Source organism: Hylobates moloch, unplaced genomic scaffold, assembly GCF_009828535.3.
Source record: "Hylobates moloch isolate HMO894 unplaced genomic scaffold, HMol_V3 SCAFFOLD_10, whole genome shotgun sequence".
Taxonomy (NCBI): Eukaryota; Metazoa; Chordata; class Mammalia; order Primates; family Hylobatidae; genus Hylobates; species Hylobates moloch.
The window spans coordinates 84,445,466-84,469,162 of NW_026652285.1; the positions used below are offsets into that span (position 1 = coordinate 84,445,466).

The 23,697-nt window shown below is 40.3% G+C and overlaps 1 protein-coding gene across 18 annotated transcripts in view; it reads right to left on the reverse strand.

Annotated features, from left to right (window-relative positions):
• PTBP3 (polypyrimidine tract binding protein 3) overlaps positions 1-23,697 on the reverse strand; it is a 167,900-nt gene that overhangs the window by 93,622 nt on the left and 50,581 nt on the right. For 10 of the 18 annotated variants that reach the window (XM_058444822.1, XM_058444823.1, XM_058444826.1 and 7 more), the window contains exon 2: positions 22,849-22,882. The exons of the other annotated variants lie outside the window; for them this stretch is intronic. In XM_058444822.1, the coding sequence (XP_058300805.1) occupies positions 22,849-22,882 (34 nt within the window). The remainder of the gene's footprint in view (positions 1-22,848; positions 22,883-23,697) is intronic. 18 annotated transcript variants of the gene reach the window in all.

Genomic DNA, 23,697 nt, shown 5'->3' on the forward strand with positions numbered 1-23,697 from the left:
GCAGAATGAAGACATTTTTAAAAGGAAGGAAAACCTGGACAAGTGAATGCAGACGACTAAAAGAAAAAAGATTGTACCACAGGTAAACAAATTAATGTATACAAAAAAAGGCCTTAACAAGCCAAATGTGAAGACATGGGGGAGTGGCAGGGCAGGTGCTGGCTGCAAACAACACTGTGTGTTTCTAAGGACAGTCTCCTTAGAAACACACAGCAAATTTACATAAGTCCAGCAGTTGCTCTGTGGACTTGTCAGCTCTCTGGCTAAGTCAGCACACGAATCAGCTTTACTGGCTCAAGTATCAATTACTGAAGCTCTTGCCTGCTGATGCATAATTCACGGGGCAAACAAAGCAAAGAAATACTGTAATTAAACAGCACAAATAAGTGTTTCATCATCAAATTTGATAGGAATTGGTTTTATTTAGCATTAAAGACATTGAAGTAACATGTACAGATGATTCTGAAAATAAACCATTAATTCATGGTTAAACTTCATATCTAAAATGCATATGAAATTCAAGAAAAAATATTTGTTTTAATCTATCAAGATACTACATGACTATACAAAAGAGGCTATCAAAAAACTACTTCATAATTTTCCAGAATCCTAGGCCTTTTTTTGTTTTAAATTAATAGCATCTTAAATACTGAAATACCCAAGTCCTGCCTTTTTCTAACAGATAGTCTAATGACCCCATGTGAACACTTCCCAGGACAGAAAACTCATATTGGTTCTGCTCTAAGTTTTTCCAAAAACAGAAATAAAAGTGAGTTTATATGGAGTCTCACTATACTATATGCATGTATTGATTATGGTCTCCTGATTACTTACCTTTATATACTCCTCTACAGAACCTACTACAATGTTTCATGTATAATCGATGTTCAAAACTTTTTTTCTTAAAAAAATAAGTAACAGGCCGGGTGTGGTGGCTCACTCCTGTAATCCCAGCACTTTTGGGAGGCCAAGGCGGGCGGATTGCCTGAGGTCAGGAGTTTGAGACCAGTCTGGCCAACATGGTGAAACCCCGTCTCTATTAAAAATACAAAAAAATTAGCTGGGCGTGGTGGTAGACACCTGTAATCCCAGCTACTCGAGTAGCTGAGGCAGAGGCCAGGGAAGTGGAGGCTGCAATGAGCCGAGATTGTGCCACTGCATTCCAGCCTGGGTGACAGTGCAAGACTCCGTCTCAACAACAACAACAACAAAAATTGAGTAATAACTATAGAGATAAAGGAATAAACAGAACATTCAATAGGGGGTTTGCATTCATTGTGTGGCACCACATGAAACTCCAAGGGTTTTGTTTTGTTTTAAACATTTAGCCTTTTAACATTCACCCTTCCATAGCCTCCTGTAACTATAAACACATCTAAACCTAAAGACATTTGCTATTGGTAACTCTACTGACTGACCCATTTGAATGAGATCATACTCTCACATACACTGTGGCCCTATCAACACCTTTCATCTACTGAGTGTGATTATCCCTAAACATTCTCTAAAGAATAGTTACCAAATTGTTCATTTGTGACATTTTCATTCCAAGGCTGCCACTGTTGAGATTCTAGGGCAGTGGGAATAAAAAAGATAATGGTAGAGGAAATTTTTTCAATGAGCAGCTGTGGCAGTGTTTAAAAACTACTGTTTGGACAGAGTTTCAATAAAATGATTCTGACTGCCTTCATTTTATATGGACATCTTAACAACAAAATATCAACACTTTTTTTGAAGACAGCACATTGAATACTTTCTTTAATGACTGCAAGTAATTCCTCTAAAAAGCCTTCTAATTCATGACATCCAATCAAAAGGCCATTCATTTGAATATTTATTCAGTTCTTACCATATAGGTATAGCCCATACATATTGAATTCAGTATGTATAAATGTGTTAACAATAATATTCATTCATTCAACAAATTCGATAAATATTTACTGAGCCACCAGCTACGTGCCAGGCCTTTAACCACTGGGCAAGATTAGGGAATAAACGAAAATCCCTGCCCTTACCTTAATGGAGCTTACAATCTTGCACAAAGAAACATAATAATCAAAGTAAGTAAATTACGTATTATGTCTTAAAGTCGTAAGTGCTTCTTAGAAAGTAGGAGAAAAAGCATCAGGAGTGCCAGAGGTGAAAAGAATTTCAATTTCAAATAGGACAGCAAGGTATGGCTTAAGAGAAAAAGGCATTTAAGCAAAGTCTTACAAGTAGTAAGGAGTAAGCATGTAGATATCTGAGGGAAGAATGTTGTAGGTAAAGGAAACAAAATGCCTTGCATGTTCTGGAAAAACAGTAAGGAGGCAATTATGGCTGAAAGAGAATGAGCAAGGGGAGAGGTAAAGAGATTAGAGAGAAGGTGTGTCATAGCATGCAGGGCCTTAACGGCCATTCTAAAGAATCTTACTCTGAGCGAAATGAGGGAAAGAGAGTTTTGAACAGGAGTGAAAAGATCAGTTTGCTTTTTTAAAGGATCACTCTGGCTGCTGCGTTAATAACAGTCGTTAACAAGACAAAGAGGGAAGGACTCTGGTTAGGAAGCTGTGATGATAATCTGGATTAAGGGCCAGGGCAGTTGCAGTTATGGTGGAAAATGTTGTTTTTTGTTTGTTTGTTTTTGTTTTTTTTTTTTAATATACGATCAGCCCACCGTATCCATGGGTTCCACATCTGTGGATTCAAACAATCACAGATTGAAAATATTTGGAAAAAAACTGCATCTGTATAAACATGTACAGACTTTTTTGTCATTATTCCCTAAGCAATACAACAACTATTTACATAGCATTTAAATCTTATTATAAATAACCTAGAGATGACAAAGTATTCAGAAGGAAGTCTGTTAAGTTATATGGAAATACAGTTGACCCTGAACAACATGAGTTTGAACTGTCCAAGTCCAAATGTGGATCAAAAATACAGTATTCCCAGGATGCAAAATCCAGTTACATGAAGGTTGACTTTTTATACATGCAGGCAGACTTCACCTATACGGAGCCAACTGGAGAACTTGGGTATGCATGGATTTTGGCCCCCCACAGATACTGAGGGACAACTGTACTCTGAAACAGATTTGCTAGCCAGGCACAGTGTCTCAGGCCTGTAATCCCAGCAACTTGGGAGGCTGAGGCAGAAGGATAGCTTAAGGCCAGGAGTCTGAGACCAGCCTGAACAAGAGCAAAACCCTGTCTCTGAAAAAAAAAAAAAAAAAAAGTTTTTTTAATTAGCAGGCTGTGGTGGCTCATGCCTGTAGTCTTAGCTACGTGGGAGGCTGAGGCAAGAGGATCATCAGAGCCCAGAACGCTGGAGGCTGCAGTGCTCTATGATCGTGCCTGTGAGTAGCCACTGCACTTCAGCCTGGGCAACACAGCGAAATCCCACATCTTTATTTTAAAAAGAAAAAAAGAGTCCATGTAATGAAACAAAAAGACTGAGGACCTATTTCAGATTAATTTCCTGATTTTGATAAATGTATCACAGTAATGTATGGGAAATTCTTTGTTTATAGGTAATGCACTCGGAAATATTTAGGGTTTAAAGAATAAACTACAGTCTCAAAGCATCTTCCAACAAATTATTGATTATGAAAAGAAAACTGCTAACTTTACAATGGAAAAGCCTGGCAGAAAATTACCTTAACCAAGTGATTAAGATACAAAAAAAATGGCCGGGAGTGGTGGCTCACGCCTGTGATCCCAACACTTTGAGGGGCCGAGGCGGGCGGATCACAAGGTCAGGAGATCGAGACCATCCTGGCTAACACAGTGAAACCCCGGCTCTACTATAGCCGGGAGTGGTGGCGGGCGCCTGTAGTCCCAGCTACTCAGGAGTCTGAGGCAGGAGAATGGCGTGAACCTGGGAGGCAGAGCTTGCAGTGAGCCGAGATTGCGCCACTGCACTCCAGCCTGGGCGACAGAGCGAGACTCCGTCTTAGAAAAAAAAAAAAAAAATTAGCTGAGTGTGGTGGGGCACGTCTGTAGCCCCAGATACAAAGATACAAAAAAAAGTGGCGAAGCTAAGACAGGAGGATCACTTAAGGCCACGAGTTCGAGACCAGGCTGGGCAACATAGTGAGATCATGTATCTACAAAAGAACAACAACAACAATTCACTGGGCATGGTGGTGCATGCCTGTGGTCCCCAGCTATTCAAGGACTGAGACAAGAGGATCACTTGAGCCCAGGAGATCAAGGCTGCTGTGATCTGTGTTGATACCACCGAATGAAAGAGACCTTGTTTTGTTTTTTTTTTTTTAAAAAAGGATGTGTGCATGTGCATTTACACCTATAGAAAGACTATATATGGAAGGGGAAATGGTAAGACAATTGGGGGAAATGATAAAAAAATGAAAAATGCTGCAAATATGAACTGGGTAAAGGATATGGGAGTTCTTTGTACTCTTCTTATAATCTTTCTGTAATTTTACATTAAAATAGTTTTTTAAAAAAATAATAAATCAATGAAATTCACCACATTAGCACACTAAGAAAAAAGAAACTGTTCAAAAGAAAAAGCAGGTTGTCACATTGGCTCATGCATGTAATCCCAGAACTTTGGGAGGCCAAGGTGGGCAGATCGCTTGAGTCCAGGAGTTGGAGACCAGCCCAAGCAACATGGCGAAACCCTGTCTCTACAAAATATACAAAAATTAGCCAGGTATGGTGGTGTATGCCTGTATTCCCAGCTATTCAGGAGGCTGAAGTGGCAAGACTGCTTGAGCTCAGGAGGTCAAGGCTGCAGTAAGCTGAAATTGTGCCACTGCATTCCAGACTGGGTGATAGCGAGACACTGTCTCAAAGAAAAAAAAAAGGAAAAGCAAAATCAAAGTACATATGTGGTTTCTACACACTATGGTAAGCTATCAGATAAAGATAACATGATCATATAAGAAAGTCATACTCATAGTAATTTACAACAAAAGAGTACCTGCACTTACATAATCTTACTCTGACATTAGTAAGACATTTTTCTTTTAAGAGACAGGGTCTCACTCTGTCACCCAGGCTGGACTGCAGTGATGTAACCTCCTCTTATGGGCTCGAATAATCCTCCCACCTTAACCTACCAAAGCACTGGGACTACAGGTGTGTGCCACTACACCCAGCCTAGTAAGTTATTTTTATATTCATTTCTTCGATATTTATTCACCATTGTGAGTAGGCAGCTGTATTGTTTATCCATGCCTGGATAACTAATTACTCCAAAATTTAGCAGCTGGAAAAAACAAATATTTTGTAACTTAATTTGTGGACGTCAGAAACCTGGACATGGCTTAGCTAGGTCCTCTGGAGAGTCTATCACAGACCAGAATCATCTCAAGGCTTAACAGAACAAATGAAGGATCCACTTCCACACTTACTCAAGTGGTTGCTGGCAGGATTCAGTTTGTACATGGGCCTGTCCATAAGATAACTTACAACATGGCAGCTCGCTTTTATCAGAGTAAGCGAAGAGAAAGCGAAGCCCGAGTCTTTTGGAAGCTAATCCTTTTAAGTGAATTAAGTCCACCATCTTGCCATTTGTTGTCTTTGGCTCAACTGTTCTTTAACCTATCTTAAACACAGACAGATTAAAAGAAAAGGAAAAGGAATAGGAAAAAAATACAGTAAGCTCTCCCTACCGATGAGTTCATCCATGGATGAACCAAATGATGATGGAAAACATCTGGGAAAAAAAAGTTCCACAAAGATACAAAAAGCAAAAGTTCAATTTGTCATGTGCCAAATACTACCTTAAATGAATCCACGCAAATGAGGTTATGTTTAAGCACTGTATTAGGCATTCTAAGTAATCTACAAGTGATTTAAAGTATACAGCAGGATGTGCTATGTTATATGCAAATACTGCTCTATTTTATATAAAAGACTTCAGCCTCAGCATCCACAGATTTTGGGGTCCTTGGGAAGTACTGGACCAATCTCCCAAGGATATAGAGGGACAAATGTATACCACACAAATACGAATCATAAGAAAGCTGGAACGGCTACATTAACATTAGACAAAGTACACTTCAGGATAGGAACTATTACTAGAGATAAAAATATATATTTCGCAAGGAGACAAAAGGTCAACTCATCAAGATATAACACTCCTAAATGTGAATACATCTAGTAACTGAGCTTCAAAACACATAAAGCAAAAACTGACAGAACAGCTGGGTGCAGTAGCTCATGCCTGTAATCCCAGCACTTTGGGAGGTCAAAGTGGGAGGTTTGCTTGAGCCCAGAAGTTTGAGATCAGCCTGCACAACAAAACAAAGACTCGTCTCTACAAAAATTTAAAAATTGGCCAGACACGGTGGTGTGTACCTTCAGTCCCAGCCACTCAGGAGGCGGAGGCAGGAGGATCCCTTAAGCCTAGAAGAGCCTGGGCTAGAGAGCCAGACCCTGTCTCAAACGAAACAAAACAAAACAAAAAAGAAACACCTCACAGAACTACAAAAAGAAATACACAAATCTACAATTGCAGATAGAAATTTCAATATTTCTCCTCTTTAATTAACAGAATAAAAAAAAATCAGTAAAGATACAGAAAACCTGAATTTCAACCAGTCTGTCCCACTGACATTTTTTTTTTTTTTTTTTTGAGACGGAGTCTTGCTCCCTCACCCAGGCTGGAGTGCAGTGGCGCGATCTTGGCTCACTGCAAGCTCCGCCTCCTGGGTTCACACCATTCTCCTGCCTCAGCCTCCCGAGTAGCTGGGACTACAAGCGCGTGCCGCCATGCCCGGCTAATTTTTTGTATTTTTAGTAGAGACGGGGTTTCACCGTGTTAGCCAGGACGGTCTCAATCTCCTGACCTCGTGATCCGCCCGCCTCGGCCTCCCAAAGTGCTGGGATTACAGGCATGAGCCACCACGCCCGGCCCCCACTGACATTTAAAAGGCACTACACCCAACAAAATTAGACTACACATTCAAGTGTGCACAGAACATTCATAAAGACGAACCATGTTTAACATAAAACAAACCTCTGGATACATAAAGGGACCTAAATGATACAAAGCATCTTGTCCGATCAAAGCAGTAAGCTTTAAAAAAAAAAATCAATAACAAAAAGATATCTGGAAAACCAAAATATTTATAAATTAAATACATTTATAAAAAATCATGGGCCAAAAGAGAAGTCCCAAGGAAGAACAGAAAATATTTTGAACTAAGTGAAAATTAAAGCCCACCCATATCAAAAGTTGTGGGATGCAGTTAAAGAAATAGAAAAGTTGTACTCAGGAGGCTGAGGAGGAGGATCACTTGAGCCCAGTTCAAGGCTGTAGTGAGCTATGATAGCGCCATTGCTTCAGCCTGGGTGACAGAGTGAAATCCTGTCTCAAAAAATAAAAATGAAAAACTATTTTAAAAAAGAAAGAAATAGAACATGTGAATAAGATGGTTTCAAAAACTTAATTCATAATTTAAAACCTTCCAACAAAGAAAATACACTCACAAATAGCTACACTGATGAATTCTATCAAAGTTTTAAAAGAAATAATACCAATCTTACACAAATTATTTCAAACAGAAGGGAACACTTTCCAACTCATGTCAGTTGTGGTCATCTAACAGTTCCTTGTCTTTCAAGGAATTTGTACATTTGGTCTAAGTTACTCATTATTTCCTTCCTTCTACTTTCTTGGAATTTAATTTTCTCTGAATAAAAATGAAAATAGGGTAAAATTTTGAGATAGCGCTAAAGCCGTGCTTAGAGGGAAGTTTATAGCATTAAATGATTACATTCAAAAAGATCTCTAGTCAAAATAGCAAGTGTTGCCAATACATTGTAACAATGGTAACGCTACATTAATAGACAGTACTCTGGAACTATCTAGTAAAGTTAAGCATATGCATTACACCTGGATCATCCAGTCTCTCTTGTGGCATGGTAGGCAGACTTCTAAGGTGGTGCCAAATGATCCCCATCTCCTAGAATTCATGTCCAAGTGTAATTCTCTCTTCTAAAATATAGGTTGCACCTAGAGACTCGCTTCTACTGAACAGAATACAGCAAAAATGATGGGATGCCACTTCTGAAATTAGGTTTCAAAAGACTTTTACCTCATACTCTTTCGCTCTCTTTTTACATATTTATAAGAAGCAAGTTGCCCTAAGGAGAGAAACACATGGCAAGAAATTGAATGTGGCTTCCAATAAGGCCTTTAGCTCAAAGGCCCAGGAGATGACTCCTGCCAACAACCACACAAGTGAGACTGAACATGGATTCTTCCCTGGAAGATGACTGCAGCACCCATCAACACCTTGTAAAAGTTCTAGAACCAGAAAACCCAAGTAAGCCATGCCCAGATTCCTGACACACAGACACTGGCAGATAACAAATCTTAATACTAACAAATAAATGTTGTTTTAAGCTGCTTAAAAAGAAGGTATCAGGCTAGGCACAGTGGCTCACGCCTGTAATCCCAAGACTTTGAGAGGCCGAGGAGGGTGGATCACTTGAGGTCAGTGAGTTAATTAATCATTTCATGCTAAGGTCAGGAGGTCGAGACTGGCCTGGCCAACATGGCAAAACCCTGTCTTTACTAAAAATACAAAAATTAGCTGGGCATGGTGGTGTGCACCTGTAATCCCAGCCACTCGGGAGGCTGAGGCAGGAAAATCACTTGAACCTGGGAGGCAGAGGCTGCAGTGAGCTGAGATCATGCTGCTGCACTCCAGGTTGGGCAACAAAGTGAGACACCATCTCAAAAAAAAAAAAAAAAAAAAGTAAAGAAAAAGGCCAGGAACAGTGGCTCATGCCTGTAATCCCAGCACCTTGGGAGACCAAGGAAGGAGTATCACTTGAACCCAGGAGTTCAAGACCAGCCTGGGTAACATGACAAAACCCCATCTCTACAAAAAATGTTTTTAAAACATTAGCTGGGCATGGTGGGAGGACTGCTTAAACCCAGGAGGCAGAGGCTGCAGTGAGCTGAGACTGCATCACTGCACTCCAGCCTGGGCAACACAGTGAGACCCCATATCCAAAAAAAAAAGAAAAAGAAAAAGAAAAAAAATTTGCGAGGCACAATGGTACATGCCTGTAGTCCCAGCTACCTGGGACCTGAGGTGGGAGGATCACTTGAGCCCACGATCCACCACCACTGCACTCCAGCCTGGGCAACAGAGCAAGACCCTGTCTAAAAGAAAGGTATTGAGTCAAGAAAAGCAAATTAAAGTAAATGTAAATAGAAAGAAGGAAATAAAGAGTAAAACTGATGAAATTCAAGAGTCAATCAACACAGGAAATGAATAAAACCAAAAACTGCTTTCTCAAATAGACCAACAATACTGAAAGCTAGACCAATCAGGAAAAAAAGAAAATATCAATTATGAATATTGGCACTGAAAAGATGAAAATTACTACAGATCCGACAACATTAAGAGGATAGTAAGAAAACATTATGGGCCGGGCACAGTGGCTCACACCTGTAATCCCAGCACTTTGGGAGGCCGAGGTGGGTGGATCACGAGGTCAGGAGTTCAAGACCAGCCTGACCAACATGGTGAAACCTTGTCTCTACTAAAAATACAAAAATTAGCCGGGCATGGTGGTGTGCGCCTATAATCCCAGCTACTCAGGAGAGGCAGGAGAATCGCTCGAACCCGTGAGTCAGAGGTTGCAGTGAGCCGAGATCACGCCAATGCACTCTAGCCTGGGTGACAGAGCTAGACTCCGTCTCAAAAACAACAAACAAACAAAACTTTTATGAACAACTTTACATCCATAAATCCCAACAACTTAGTTGAAATACAAAAATTCCTTGAAAGATACAAATCCAACACCCATTAATGTCACCAAAGAACAACAAACAAGAAATAATAAGAAATGTTTTCAACCTAAAAAAGGGCATCTAAGAAAAATCTACAGCTAAGAAAGACTGACTGCTTTCCCGTAAGGAGCAGCAGTAAGGCAAAGATACATAGAAGTCAGAAAAAGAAATAAAGGTCACCCAGATTAGAAAAGAATAAAACTGCATTCTCAGATGACATGATCATGTACATAAAAAATCCTAAGAAATTTACCCAAAAAAAGATAATAAATAAGTTTTTATAGCAATATCACAAAAAACAAGATCAATATGCAAAGTATTTCTATATATTGACAATAAAACACCATTTACGTTAGCAAAAAAAATGAGATACATGTGCAAAACCTGTACACTGAAAACAACAAAACAACACTGAAAGAAATTAAACACGACATAAAAGAATTTGAAAGCTAGGTGCAGTGGTTCACAACTATAATCCCAGCACTCTGGGAGGCCAAGGTGGGCAGATCACTTGAGGTCAGGAGTTCAAGACCAGCTTGGCCAATATGGTGAAACCCCGTCGTGACTAAAAATATAAAACTTAGCTGGGCATGGTAGCACATGCCTGTAGTCCCAGCTACTCAGGAAGCTAGGGCAGGAGAATCACCTGAACCTGGGAGGCAGAGGTTGCAGCGAGCTGACATCCCACCACTGCTCTCCAGCATGGGGAACAGAGTGAGATTCTGTCTCCAAAAAAAAAAAGAAAAAAAAAAAAATTGAGATATCGTTTCATAAAAGACTCAATATGCTTGAAATGTCAAAAAGAAATTAAGAAAATTTCATTTATGGGCTGGGCAGTGGCTCACGCCTGTAATCCCAACACTTTAGGAGGCCAAGGCGGGCAGATCACCTGAGGTCAGGAGTTCAAGACCAGCCTGACCACCATGGAGAAATTCCGTCTCTACTAAAAATAAAAAATTAGCTGGGTGCAGTGGCGCATGCCTGTAATCCCATCTACTCGGGAGGCTGAGGCAGGAGAATCTCTTGAACCCGGGAGGCGGAGGATGCAGTGAGCCGAGATCATGCCATTGCACTCCAGCCTGGGCAACAAGAGCGAAACTCCGTCTCAAGAAAAAAAAAAAAAAAGAAAATTTCATTCACAATAGCTGCAAAAAAAATACTCAGAAATAAATTTAACCAAGAAGGGTACATTGAAAATCATAAAACACTGATGACAGAAATTGAAGACACAGCCAGGAGCAGTAGCCCAAACCTGTAATCCCAGCATTCTGGGAGGCCAAGGCAGGAGGATCACTTAAGCCCAGGAGTTCGAGACCAACCTGGGCAACACAGAGAGACTGCGACTTTACAAAAATAAAAAAACAGTCAGGTGTGGTAGCATGTGCCTGTAGTCCCAGGTATTCAACAGCCAACAGGTATATAAAAACATGTTCAACATCACTAATCAAGACACTACAAATTAAAACCACAAGGAAATATGACCTCACATCTGTTAGAATAGCTATTATCAAAAAAGGAAAAAAGAAACCCTTGTACACAGTTGGTGGGAATGTAAATTAGTACAGCCATTATGGAAAACAGTATGAGAGTTTCTAAAAATATTAAAAATACAACTACCATATGATCCAGCAATCTTTCTACTGGGTATATATCCAGAGGAAATGGAGTCAGTATGTTGAAAAGACATCTGCATTCCCATGTTCATTGCAGAATTATTCACAATAGCCAAAATATGAAACCAATCAAAGTGTCCCTCAGTGGATGAATGGATAAACAAAATGTGGTATACATGTACAATGGAATACTACTCAGTCTTTAAAAAGAAGGAAATCCTGTCATGAGACAACATGGATGAACCCAGTGGACACTGCGTTAAGCAAAATAAGCCAGGAGCAGAAAGTCAAATGCTGCATGTTCCCACTTATATGTAGAATCTAAGAAAGCTGAAATCATAGAAGCTGAGAGTATAATGGTGGTTACCAGGGGCTGGCGGTGAAACTGGGGAGATTTTGGTCAAAGGTCAAAATTTCAGTTGGCAGAAATAAGTTTGAGAGATCAATCATTTAACATGGTGACTATATACTTCAGTTTTTAAAATTAGCTGGGCATGGTGGCATGCACCCTATAGTCCTAGCTACTCAGGAGGCTGAGGTGGGAGGATCACTTGCGCCCAGGAGTTCAAGGCTGCAGTGAGCTATGATTGCACCACTGCAATACAGCCTGGGCAACAGGACGAGACCCTTTCTCTTAAAAAAAAAAAAAAAATATATATATATATATATATATTTTAAGTGTTATCACCAGAAAAAATAATAAGTGAGATAATGCATATGTTAGCTTGATTTAGTCATTGCACAATGTATATTACAAAACATGTTGTATATCATGAATATATACAATTTTTGTCAATTAAAACTTACAAAAGAAAAACACATTTTAAAAAATAAAATGTCAAATGTCAAATGACCTGTATATTTTAATCAATGCCAGGGAAAATCACAGCTTAGTCTATATAATATGACAAGCTGATTTTAAATTTTAAAATGAAATTCAAATGATCTAGAATAGCCAAAGCAATTCTGACAAGAACAAAACAGGAACACCTACTCGACTTTAAGATACACTATAAACCTACCGTCATCAAGACAGTGTGATATTAACATAAGAATGGAAAACTAGATCAAGGGATAAGAATAGAGTATGCAGAAACAGACCCACTTACATATGGTAAGTTGATTTTCAAATAACAGTGCCAACACAATTCAGTCTGGAGAGGAAAATCTTTTCAACAAATGGTGCCGAACTACCTGGACTGTTTACTCACGCCATACACAAAAATAAATTTGAGATACATCTGAGACCTAAACCATAAAAGCTAAAACTACAAGGCTTCTCAAAGCAAATAAATGAGAAAATCTTCCTTCTCATCTTTGAATAAGCAGATTTCTTATATGAGACATACAAAGCTATAACCTAAAAGGAAAAGAAATTAAATGTGTCAAAATTAAATTCTTCTATTTATCAAAAGACACCATTAAGGAATGAACAGACAAGCTACAGACAGGAAAATATTCACAATACACACACCTGACAAAGGACTTATATTCACAATATAAAAAGAATTCTTACACTCAATAATAGAAATATAAACCCTATTTGAAAGAAGGGGTAGGACTTTCCTAGTCAGCTTGGAAGTTGTCACTTTTGCCTTTACAAAAAGAAAATTGGCCAGGCGTGGTGGCTCATACCTGTAATCCAGCACTTTGGGAGGCCGAGAGGGGTGGATCACGAGGTCAGGAGTTCGAGACCAGCCTGACCAACATGGTGAAACCTTGTCTCTATTAAAAATATAAAAATTAGCTGGGCATGGTGGCATGCACCTGTAATCCCAGCTACTCAGGAGGCTGAGGCAGGAGAATTGATTGAACCCGGGAGGTGGAGGTTGCAGTGAGCCGAGATTGCGCCACTGCACCTCAGCCTGGGCAACAGAGCGAGACACAGTCTGGAAAAAAAAAAAAAATCACCTAACAAACTAAAATTCATCAGCTATTCTTGGACCCATCAGGAAAGTAAGGTCATGAGGCAAATCACCACATCAAAACGTAAAGACTGCCGAATCCAGAGTCACAATCGAGGTATCCTTGTCTGGAGCAGAATCTGCTGGAAGTATAAATTGACAGGACTATTTAAATGGTAGCTCTGACAAACTGCTGAGTATGAACTAACGTACAAGTAAGAAACCCTCAGAGCCTGTAGTCCTAAGGGGCCCCCATACTTCCCTAGGCTTTACCTCCAGGAACGCCACACCAAGTTCTCAAGGTGAAGATACAAAAAGGCCTCTGTAATCCCAGCACTTCGGGAGGCCAAGGCGGGCGTATCACAAGGTCAGGAGATCAAGACCATCCTGGCCAACATGGTGAAACCCCGTCTCTACTAAAAAATACAAAAATTAGCCAGGCGTGGCAGCGTGTACCTGTAGTCCCAGCTACTTGGGAGCCTGAGACAGGAGAATTGCTTGAACCCAGGAGGTGGAGGCTGCAGTGAGCCGAGATCGTGCCATTGCACTCCAGCCTAGGAGACAGAGCGAGACTCCGTCTCAAAAAAAAAAAAAAAAAGGCCCTTTCCAGTCTCTAGCAGGAGGAGGGGGAACAGTAACCACTGTGAAATACACCCAAGAGCAAGAGCTTCCTCCAAAATTACAGTCTTATCCTGATGTTTTCAAAAAACTTTACTTAGTCCAATCTAGGGAATGGGTATTTCCTAAACTCCAGCCCCTTCTGGACTACTTGGCCTACCTAAGGGGGAAAAAAAACTGTGAAACACTTGTGAAAGTCACATATCAGAGGCACAGGCACAGGCCTGGGAAACAGCTGATACTAATCAAAAGGCTACGGAATGCTTCCCCTCCCAACACCTTACTGCATCTCAGGGCTCTAGTATAACAAAGGATTATAGCTCAAAGAGCTGCAAGGCTCAGACTCTAAAAGAGGGGGCAAAAACAAGGACACTGAAGAAAATCCTAGCCAGAATAACATAAAACTCACACTAAAGGCCTTTTACCTCAGTTCCTATTGTCTGATACAGCACGTCTGGCTTTCAACAAAAAATTACAAGGTGTGTTTAAACCTTTTAAGAAAAAACACAGACTAAAGAGACAAAACAAGCATCAGGACCAGATTCAAACAGGATACAGATTTTGGAATTATCAGACATAGTTTAAAATAACAACTTTAACCACAAAACCAATCCAACTTGGTCCACCTTTGTGTAATAAGATGGTGAGTTGTTTTTCAGTTGCCATGGACCCCGAGGTGGTAGGTCACATAACATGGACATGTCCAGGTGAATCAAGCTTGCAACCATGGGTGGAACCCAAGAGTTGGGACCAAGGAATGGAGACTGAAATAAGAAGAAAACATCTGAACAGATGTGGTGGCTCACGCCTGTAATCCCAAGACTTGGGGAGGCTGAGGCAGGAAGATCACTTAAGGCCAGGCATTCAAGACCAGACTCAGCAACACAGAGAAACCCAGTCTCTTCAAAATTGTTTAAAATCAGCCGGGCATGGTGCCATGTCCGTGTAGCCCTAGCTACTGAGGAGGCTGAGGCAGGAGGATCACTTGGACCCACACATTCAAGGCTGCAGTGAGCTATGATTCATGCCACTGCACTCTAGCCTGGGCAACAGAGCAAGATCCTGTCTCAAAAAACAGACACCACATGGGAGGATCCAGTTAAATCATGCCTCCTGGAAATCACCTCGTATCATGCCTCATTACCCAATGCCTATAAAACCAATGCCATCCCCCACCTAGAGGAGACAGGTTTAAGCATTTCCTTCTGTCTCCTTGCCATTCAACAACAATAAAGCTTTTCTTTTTCTCAAAAAAGAAAAGTGCCACGGTATTGGCCTCTATGCACATCAGACAGCAAACCCACTGATTGCTTAGCAACATGATGGTCAATATGTCACTGGCTGCAATGGAAAATGTAGATAACATGCAATAAAAACGGATAATATACCAGAGACATGAATGCTCTATAAAAGAACAAAAAGCAAACGCTAGAAATAAAAAACACTGTAACAGAAATGAAGAATACTTTCAGTAGGCTGGACACAGCTGAGGAAAGAATCAATGAGCTTGAAGATATTTCAACAGAAACTTTCCAAACTGAAATGCAAAGGAAAATAATTACAGAATGTCCAAGAACTGCAGGACAACTTCAAATGTGTAACACAGAAGTAACTGAAATATTTTCTGATATTTTCTAGAAAAAAGAGAGAGCGTACAGGGCAGAAGAAACACGTAAAAGTAGTGACAGCCAAGAATTTCCCATAATTAGTGATAGCCAAACCACAGATCCAGGAAGCTCTGAGAAAACCAACCAGGATAAACACTAAAAAATCCACACCTTGGCATATCATTCAAACTGAAGAAAACAAAAGAGAAAATCAAGAAAGAAACCAGAAGAAAAGCCACCATACCTATGGAGGTACAGGGACAAGAATCACAGAGGTTTCTTTCTCATCAGAAACCATACAAGCAAAAAGAAAGTGAAGTGAAATATTCAAAGAGTTTTTTTAAAAAAAGGAAAAGAAAAAAAAAAGACAACCTAGAATTCTGTATGCAGAGAAAAAGCATCCTTGGAGTAAAGGAGAAACACAAAACCAAGAGAATTCATGTCAGTGGACCTGTGAAAAGTTTTTTAAAAGTTCTTTAAGGGGAAGGAAAACATTATAAACTTAGTAAATGTATATGCTACAATGTATAGAGCAACCACTAAAAAAAAAGGTAAGGGAAGTATAATTAATATGTATGCTGAGGGCCTGGTGCAGTGGCTCACATCTGAAATCCCAGCACTTTGGGAGCCCGAGTCCGGTGGATCACTTGAGGTCAGAAGTTCAAGATCAGCCTGGCTAACATGGTGAAACTCTGTCTCTACTAAATACAAAATTAGCCAAGCATGGTGCTGCACACCTGTAGTCCCAGTTAGTCGGGTGCCTGAGGCACGAGAATAGCTTGAACCTGGGAGACGGAAGTCGCAGTGAGCCAAGATCGCACCACTGCACTCCAGCCTGGGTGACAGAGCAAGACTCCCTTTTAAAAAAAAAAAAAAAAAAAAAAAACTTTAAAAGAATAGACAAAAGACTTAACATTCACAAAAGAAGATAAGTGAATGCCTACTAAGCACATAAAAAACTCACCACCACCAATCACTGGGTCAATAACAATGTAAATTAAAATTAAAATGAAGAAATACTAGTCCACAAGAATACCTAAACTTAAAAACTGACCCAGCATGTTGTCAGTTTGGCTGACACACGAGGCAACTGAACTCTAATACAAAGCTGATCAGAGTGTAAGGTGGTACAGCACTTTGAAAAACAGTTGAACAATTTCTTACAAACATATACATATCCTATCACCCAGCAATTCTGCTCCTAGTCATGCATTGAATGAAACATACATATACCCAAAGACTTACACATAAATGTTCGTGGTAGCTTTATTCATAATAGCCCCAAACTGAAAAGTGCCCAAATGTCCATCAACATGAGAATCAATTTTTAAATACTGTTATATATTTGATAAGAGTCCAGAGATAGCAAAATGCCTAGGCAAAGAGGGAAGGGTCCCCGGAGAACCTTCGACCTGCCCAGGTCATCATGCACAGGGGGCTTGCCTAAACATGCCCACGGTGAAAAATTCCATCACTTAACATATGTGCAGTAAGGGAAATAAATCAACGTGGAGCAGCTCAGACTAAGGGCCTGTATGCACACTTGGGGAAGGGGGTGGAGCCCCAGGAATTCACGCCTTAGGCTAGGGAGTGTGGTGGCCTGGTATTCAATCTGAGGTGGGAGCCAGCTGGCGGGACCCCTCTCTTTGCTGAGAGCTCCCCTTTCACTTAATAAATTCCACTCTCCTCACCCTTCAATGTGTCCATATGCCTAATTTCTCCTGGTTGTGAGACAAGAACCTGGATTTAGCTGAACTAAGAAACAAAAACCCCTGCATTATATTCACATATGGAATTCTCACAGAAATAAAAAAAAAAAAGGAACTACTGACATATGCAAGAACAAGGATGAATCTTAAAACCATTTTGCTGAGTAAAAGAAATCAGACATCAAAGAGCTTTTATGCTCTATGATTCCATTTATATGAGGTTCAAAAACAGGTAAAACTGGACAAGCACGGTGGCTCATGCCTGTAATCCCAGCACTTTGGGTGGCCGAGGCAAGCAGATGGCTTGAGCCCAGAAGACCAGCCTGGGCAACATGGCGAAACCTAGTCTCTACAAAAAACACAAAAATTAGCCCAGAGTGGTGGAGCGCACCTGTAGTCCCAGCTACTCAGGAGGCTGAGGCAGGAGGATCGCCTGAGCCCAGGAAGTTGAGACTGCAGTAAGCCTTGATCACACCACTGCACTCCAGCCTGGGCTACACAGTGAGACCCTGTCTCAAACAAAGAAACAAAACAGGTAAAACTAATCTCTGGTGATAGAAATCAGAACAGCTGCCTAAACTGGGTCTGGAAAGAGGCAACAGGGAACTTTCTAGAGTGTGTGTTCTATTATCTTGAATGAGGTATACAGGAAACACTAGTGGATACAAGTGTCAAATTTCACTGAATTGTACCCTTAAGACACGTGCATTTCATTCTATGTAAATTACAGCTCAGTTTAAAAGGAAAAGGATTGCAGCAAATGCCTTCTACATTTCCTATAGCTCAAGCACAGCAGCAGGCAAACGTTTTCTGTAAAGGGCCAGAGAGTTAAGTATTTTAGGCTTTGCAGTCTCCACCACAACTACGACTGCCTTTGTAGTGTGAAAGGAGCCACAGACAATATGAATGAGCACAGCTGTGTTTCAGTAAAACTACAAAAACAGGTGGCAAGCCAAATGTGGCCCACAGCCATAGTTTGCCAACCCTTGGTCAAGCAAACAGAAAACTAATCCTCAAAATTAATTTAAATATGCTATATTGTTCTCTTCTATATAGTGACAGGCATGATAATTACTAGAAGTCCTTCCCATATATGTGAGTTTTTCATACTCAGCTTCTCACTTAAAACAGGAAAACCCAGAAAAAGTCTAAAACATATTTGCTATGTAAGACCATCATTTCTTAAAATCATACTCTATTAGCTACTACAGTATTCTGAAAAAAAAAAAAACCCAGGATTATGAGGAATATTTGAGTTTAAAATAAGCCAGCTAGTTAGTAATTAAAGTATAAGCTGGACACACACACAAAATGCTATGTTATCCAGTCTCACACTTTGATTTATCTGGTATAATCAAGTTCTTAAAACATGTACAGTTATAACTCATTATCATCTAGTTGGTTCTTCATTTAAAAGAATTCAAAATTAAAGACAGCAATTATGCTTGGGTGTGGTGGCTCACACCTGTAATCCTAGCACTTTAGGAGGCTGAGGCAGGAGAATCACTTGAGGCCAGGGGTTCAAGACCAGCCTGGACAATATGGTGAGGCTGTGTCTCTACAAAAAAACTTAAAAATTAGCAGGGTGTGGTGGCACATGCCTGTGGTCCTAGCTACTCAGGAGGCTGAGGTAGGAGGATCACTTGGGCCTTAGAGGTGGAGAATGCAGTGAGCCATGATTGTGCCGCTGTACTCCAGCCTGGGCAACGACAGAGGTAGAGCCTGCCTTCAAAGAAAAAAAAAAAAAATAGGCCGGGCGCGGTGGCTCACGCTTGTAATCCCAGCACTTTGGGAGGCCGAGGCGGGCGGATCACGAGGTCAGGAGATCGAGACCACGGTGAAACCCCGTCTCTATTAAAAATACAAAAAATTAGCCGGGCGTGGTGGCGGGCGCCTGTAGTCCCAGCTACTCGGAGAGGCTGAGGCAGGAGAATGGCGTGAACCCGGGAGGCGGAGCTTGCAGTGAGCCGAGATTGTGCCACTGCACTCCAGCCTGGGCGACAGAGCAAGACTCCGTCTCTCAAAAAAAAAAAAAAAAAAAAAAGAAAAAAAAAATAGCAAATACGTCTCAGTTTCCCAATAAGCATTTCAAAATATAAAAATTACATGAAGAAGGCCAGGCGCAGTGGCTCATGCCTATAATCCCAGCACTTTGGGAGGCCAAGCTGGGCAGATCACGAGGTCAGGAGTTTGAGACCAGCCTGGCCAATATGGTGAAACCCTGTTTCTACTAAAAATACAAAAAAAAAATTAGCCGGGCATGGTGGCAGGTGCCTGTAGCCCAGCTACTCAGGACGCTGAGGCAGGAGAATCACTTGAACCCAAGAGGTGGAGGTTGCAGTGAGCCGAGATTGCGCCGCTGCACTCCAGCCTGGGGCAACAGAGGGAGACCTCCTTCTCAAAAAAAAAAAAAAATTACATGAAGAAATAAAACAAATTTTTCATGAAAGTAGTATTAAAAACTAATTTTCTTAATTTTGGCAAGGCTCAAAAAATTGTACCACCACAAATAACATCCAAGGTATACACCTAGGTATAACATGAGACAGCCCTGAGCCGCCTGAAAAATGTTACCTGTCTTCAAGAAAATTCCAACTTAAAAAATGAAATGATTTCTTTCTCACCATAGTATATGACTAATAGAGGGAAAAAAAAAACACTAGCAAAATGAGAACGCTTAAGTTCCTGTATAAGTATGCTACCTAACTAGCCATGTGACAATTTGGCATTCATTCACTCATCAAGTATTTCTGAAAGCTTATTATGTGACAGACACTGGAAACACAGTAGTGAAGAAAACAGCAAAAATCCCTGCCCTCATGACACATTCTGGTGAATCACTTAATTTCTAAAAACTCAGTTTTCTTTCTCTAAAACGATGGATTTTATATTATACTACAGAGTACTTTCAATTCTTTTTTTAAAAGTCCACATTACTCTTCTGAATCCAGGGAAGCAACTTACGGAAGATAACCTGAAATCCACTCTTGCCACTGGCTGAAACCATTTGTTGTGTCATCATATTCAGATGGCACAGAAGGGAAATTAAGTAACTGCTAGATTATCTTTCACACAATCTAGATGAATTATGAGCCTTATTGGCCTCTTAGTATTTACTTGGTAATTAAGCTTCCTTGGATAGAATCCAAAAAGAACAATCTTAGAGAAATTTCTCCAGATAATGCATAATTTTACATTCCCAGTATCTAAGTCTACAAAAATATAGATTGCTACTGAATCAACTAATAAGCTTATCTTCTCTTCAGAGTAGGATCTGATCTTTGTTTACAAAGTGCTTGCTAAAAGCAGGTAGTCAGAAAGCCAAATCTTGTATTCAAATATGGTTCCTGCATCTAACATTCAAATCTTCTTTCACTTATGAAGACATATTTTTAGGGCAGGCACAGTGGCTCATGCCTGCAATCCCAGCACTTTGAGAGGCCAAGAGTTTGAGACCAGCCTGGGCAACACAGCAAAATCCCAGCTGGGCAACACAGCAAAATCCCAGCTGGGCACGGTGGTGCACGCTTGTAGATTTACTAGCTACTCTGGAGGCTGATGTGAGAGGATGGCTTGAGCTCAGGAGTTCGAGGCTGCAATGAACTATGATCATGTCACCACTGCACTCCAGCCTAGGTGACAGAGTTAAAAACAAACAAAAAACCATGGAGGAACACCACTGTCAGGTCCAACAAATGCAAATAAAGTAGGAGCACTGAAATTTGCTAGCAAGAGGAGATGATGAACACAGATGGACCCAAAGTGGTGGAACAAATTTACATAAGTCAATCTATAATGTGTAAGATACATACAAACAAAGAAGAATTCTTTCTTTCTACAATAATCTGAAGTGTAAGTGGCTTCTAGAACTAGATTCTCAACTCAGCTATATCAAATATTAAATTACTAAGGGAATCTTTAGAACACCCAGATATTTTAAGTCTCATACAGATGAGCACTGTTTACTTAATTTATATTTAAAAATCCAATAAATGGGCCGGGTGCGGTGGCTCACGCCTGTAATCCTAGCACTTTGGGAGGCCAAGTAGGGTGGATCACCTGAGGTCAGGAGTTGGAGACCAGTGTGGGCAACGTGTCGAAACCCCGTCTCTATTAAAAATACAAAAAATTAGCTAGGCATGGTGGCGTGTGCCTGTAATCCCAGCTACTCAGGAGGCTGAGGCAGAAGAATCACTTGAACCCCTTCGAAGGCAGAGGTTGTAGTAAGCCGAGATTGTACCACTGTTCCCCAGCCTGGGCAACAGGGAGGCTCCGCCTCAAAAAAAAAAAAAAATCCAATAAATGAAAAGACTTTGGTAAAACTGAAATGATTTATAACCTAGAAGAATCATTATTATAAAATACTAATTATCCAGCTCTCTGGATGTTTGCCTTTTAGACAGAACTCTCGTTGCTGACAGCTACGTATAACGAAAAAAAAGTCAGGCTTTGGTACCTGGAAGACAAGAGTTTGAACACTAGTGCACCACATCTTGGACACAAACTTTCTAAAGCTATTTTTTCTTTTTTTTTTTTTTTTTTTTGAGACGGAGTCTTGCTCTGTCGCCCAGGCTGGAGTGCAGTGGCACGATCTCGGCTCACTGCAAGCTCCGCCTCCCGGGTTTACGCCATTCTCCTGCCTCAGCCTCCCACGTAGCTGGGACTACAGGCGCCCGCCATCACGCCCGGCTAATTTTTTGTATTTTTAGTAGAGACGGGGTTTCACCATGTTAGCTAGGATGGTCTCGATCTCCTGACCTTGTGATCTGCCCGCCTCGGCCTCCCAAAGTGCTGGGATTACAGGCTTGAGCCACCGAGCCCGGCTAAAGCTATTTTTTCACCTCTAAAATGGGAATACTGATTACCTATCTTGAAGGATTGCTATGATTAGTAAAAATACATGTAAAGTACCTGACACATAGTAGGCACTGAAGAAAGAAGTGTCAGCTGCTTATTCTCATAAGCACATCCATGAAAAGAGGATATAAGAAAGGACATGGTAAGCAGATAAATCAGAGCCTATGCTACACTTTTTTTTTTTTCTTTTTTTGAGACAGTTTCTCACTCCCATTGTCCAGGCTGGAGTGCAGTGACACGATCACACTCACTGCAGCCTTGACTTCCCGGGCCCAGGTGATTCTCCCACCTCAGCCTCCCAAGTAGCTGGGACTACAGGCACGCACCACCATGCCCGGCTAATTTTTTTATTTTTATTTTTAATAGAGATAGGGTTTCACTGTGTTGCCCAGGCTGGTCTCAAACTCCTGGGCTCAAGCAACCCGCCCATCTCAGCCTCCCAAACTGCTGGGATTACAGGTGTGAGCCACCGCACCTGGCCTAAGCCTAGGCTGCATTTAACTGCTAAATCAAAGCAAACAAAAAGCATCCTGATAATTTAAGTGAAACTTTGGGCTAAATTTTTTGTTCACATTTTATATACATAATACTATAGTTCCTCCTTATAAATACGTAAAATCCAAAATTACCTCAGGTCTACTTATTTTGGAGCTAAGTAAAAATGAAAGACTATTACACAACAAAGCAGATAATTTTATGAACAGGTGAGACTGAAAATATGCCAAAAGTAAGATATAAAAATGTATATGAAAGGATAGTAAAAGATTCCTACCTTTAAACCGACTGTTATAAGATCTGTAACAACACTGTATGGAAAAAGTAAAAAGAGAAAATGGAAAACAAAGTTAGAGAACAAGTTTTTAAAAGAGAGATAGTAAGAATAAAGGGGAAAAAAGCATTATAATAACAAATAATAAAAATAAGAATGTGATGAGTTGTGAAATATTAATACAAAGAAAAATGATGAGACAGTCTAGCAACAGCAGAGTGTAAAAGCAAATCCTTACTACCAATGCAAGAAACAAACCCTAAGTTATCTTTTAGTATTTAGGAAAGTATAGTCATACTTAAATAAAAATGAGTGTTTATCCATTTACCTCTATTTAACAAAGCCAAACCAAAACTTAAAAATCACCAAAGTTTGTTCTTTTAAGTCACTGGCATGAATAATCGTGTCTGAGGTTTTAAATGAAACAAAACCAGTGCTTGGATTTTACAGAAATAGAAGGCATCTTGCAAATCTGCATTTACCACCCAAAATTGCTCACCAAAATATAGTTAAGACAGTCTCTCAGAACTAAAATAAATACAAACATCACATTTCAGACATCAAAATTTTCAAAGATTTGCTTTTTAAAAATATTCTATCACGTCAAAACTGTGTTTAAGTATAAATTATCTGTTAGGAGGAAATGAACACACACACACACACACAAGAGACAGTTGGGATCTGAGGAGGAACTAGAAAGATATGTTGACTGGTGGCTTGTGGTTTGTTTTTTAACTACCCAAATAAGGAAAAAGGATCTTTTTCAGGCTGTTGGAAACTGTGGAAATTTAATTAGTCTCCTGAAGGCATAAATGCACTGTATTCTTAAACCACATCCCTTAAGACCAGGGT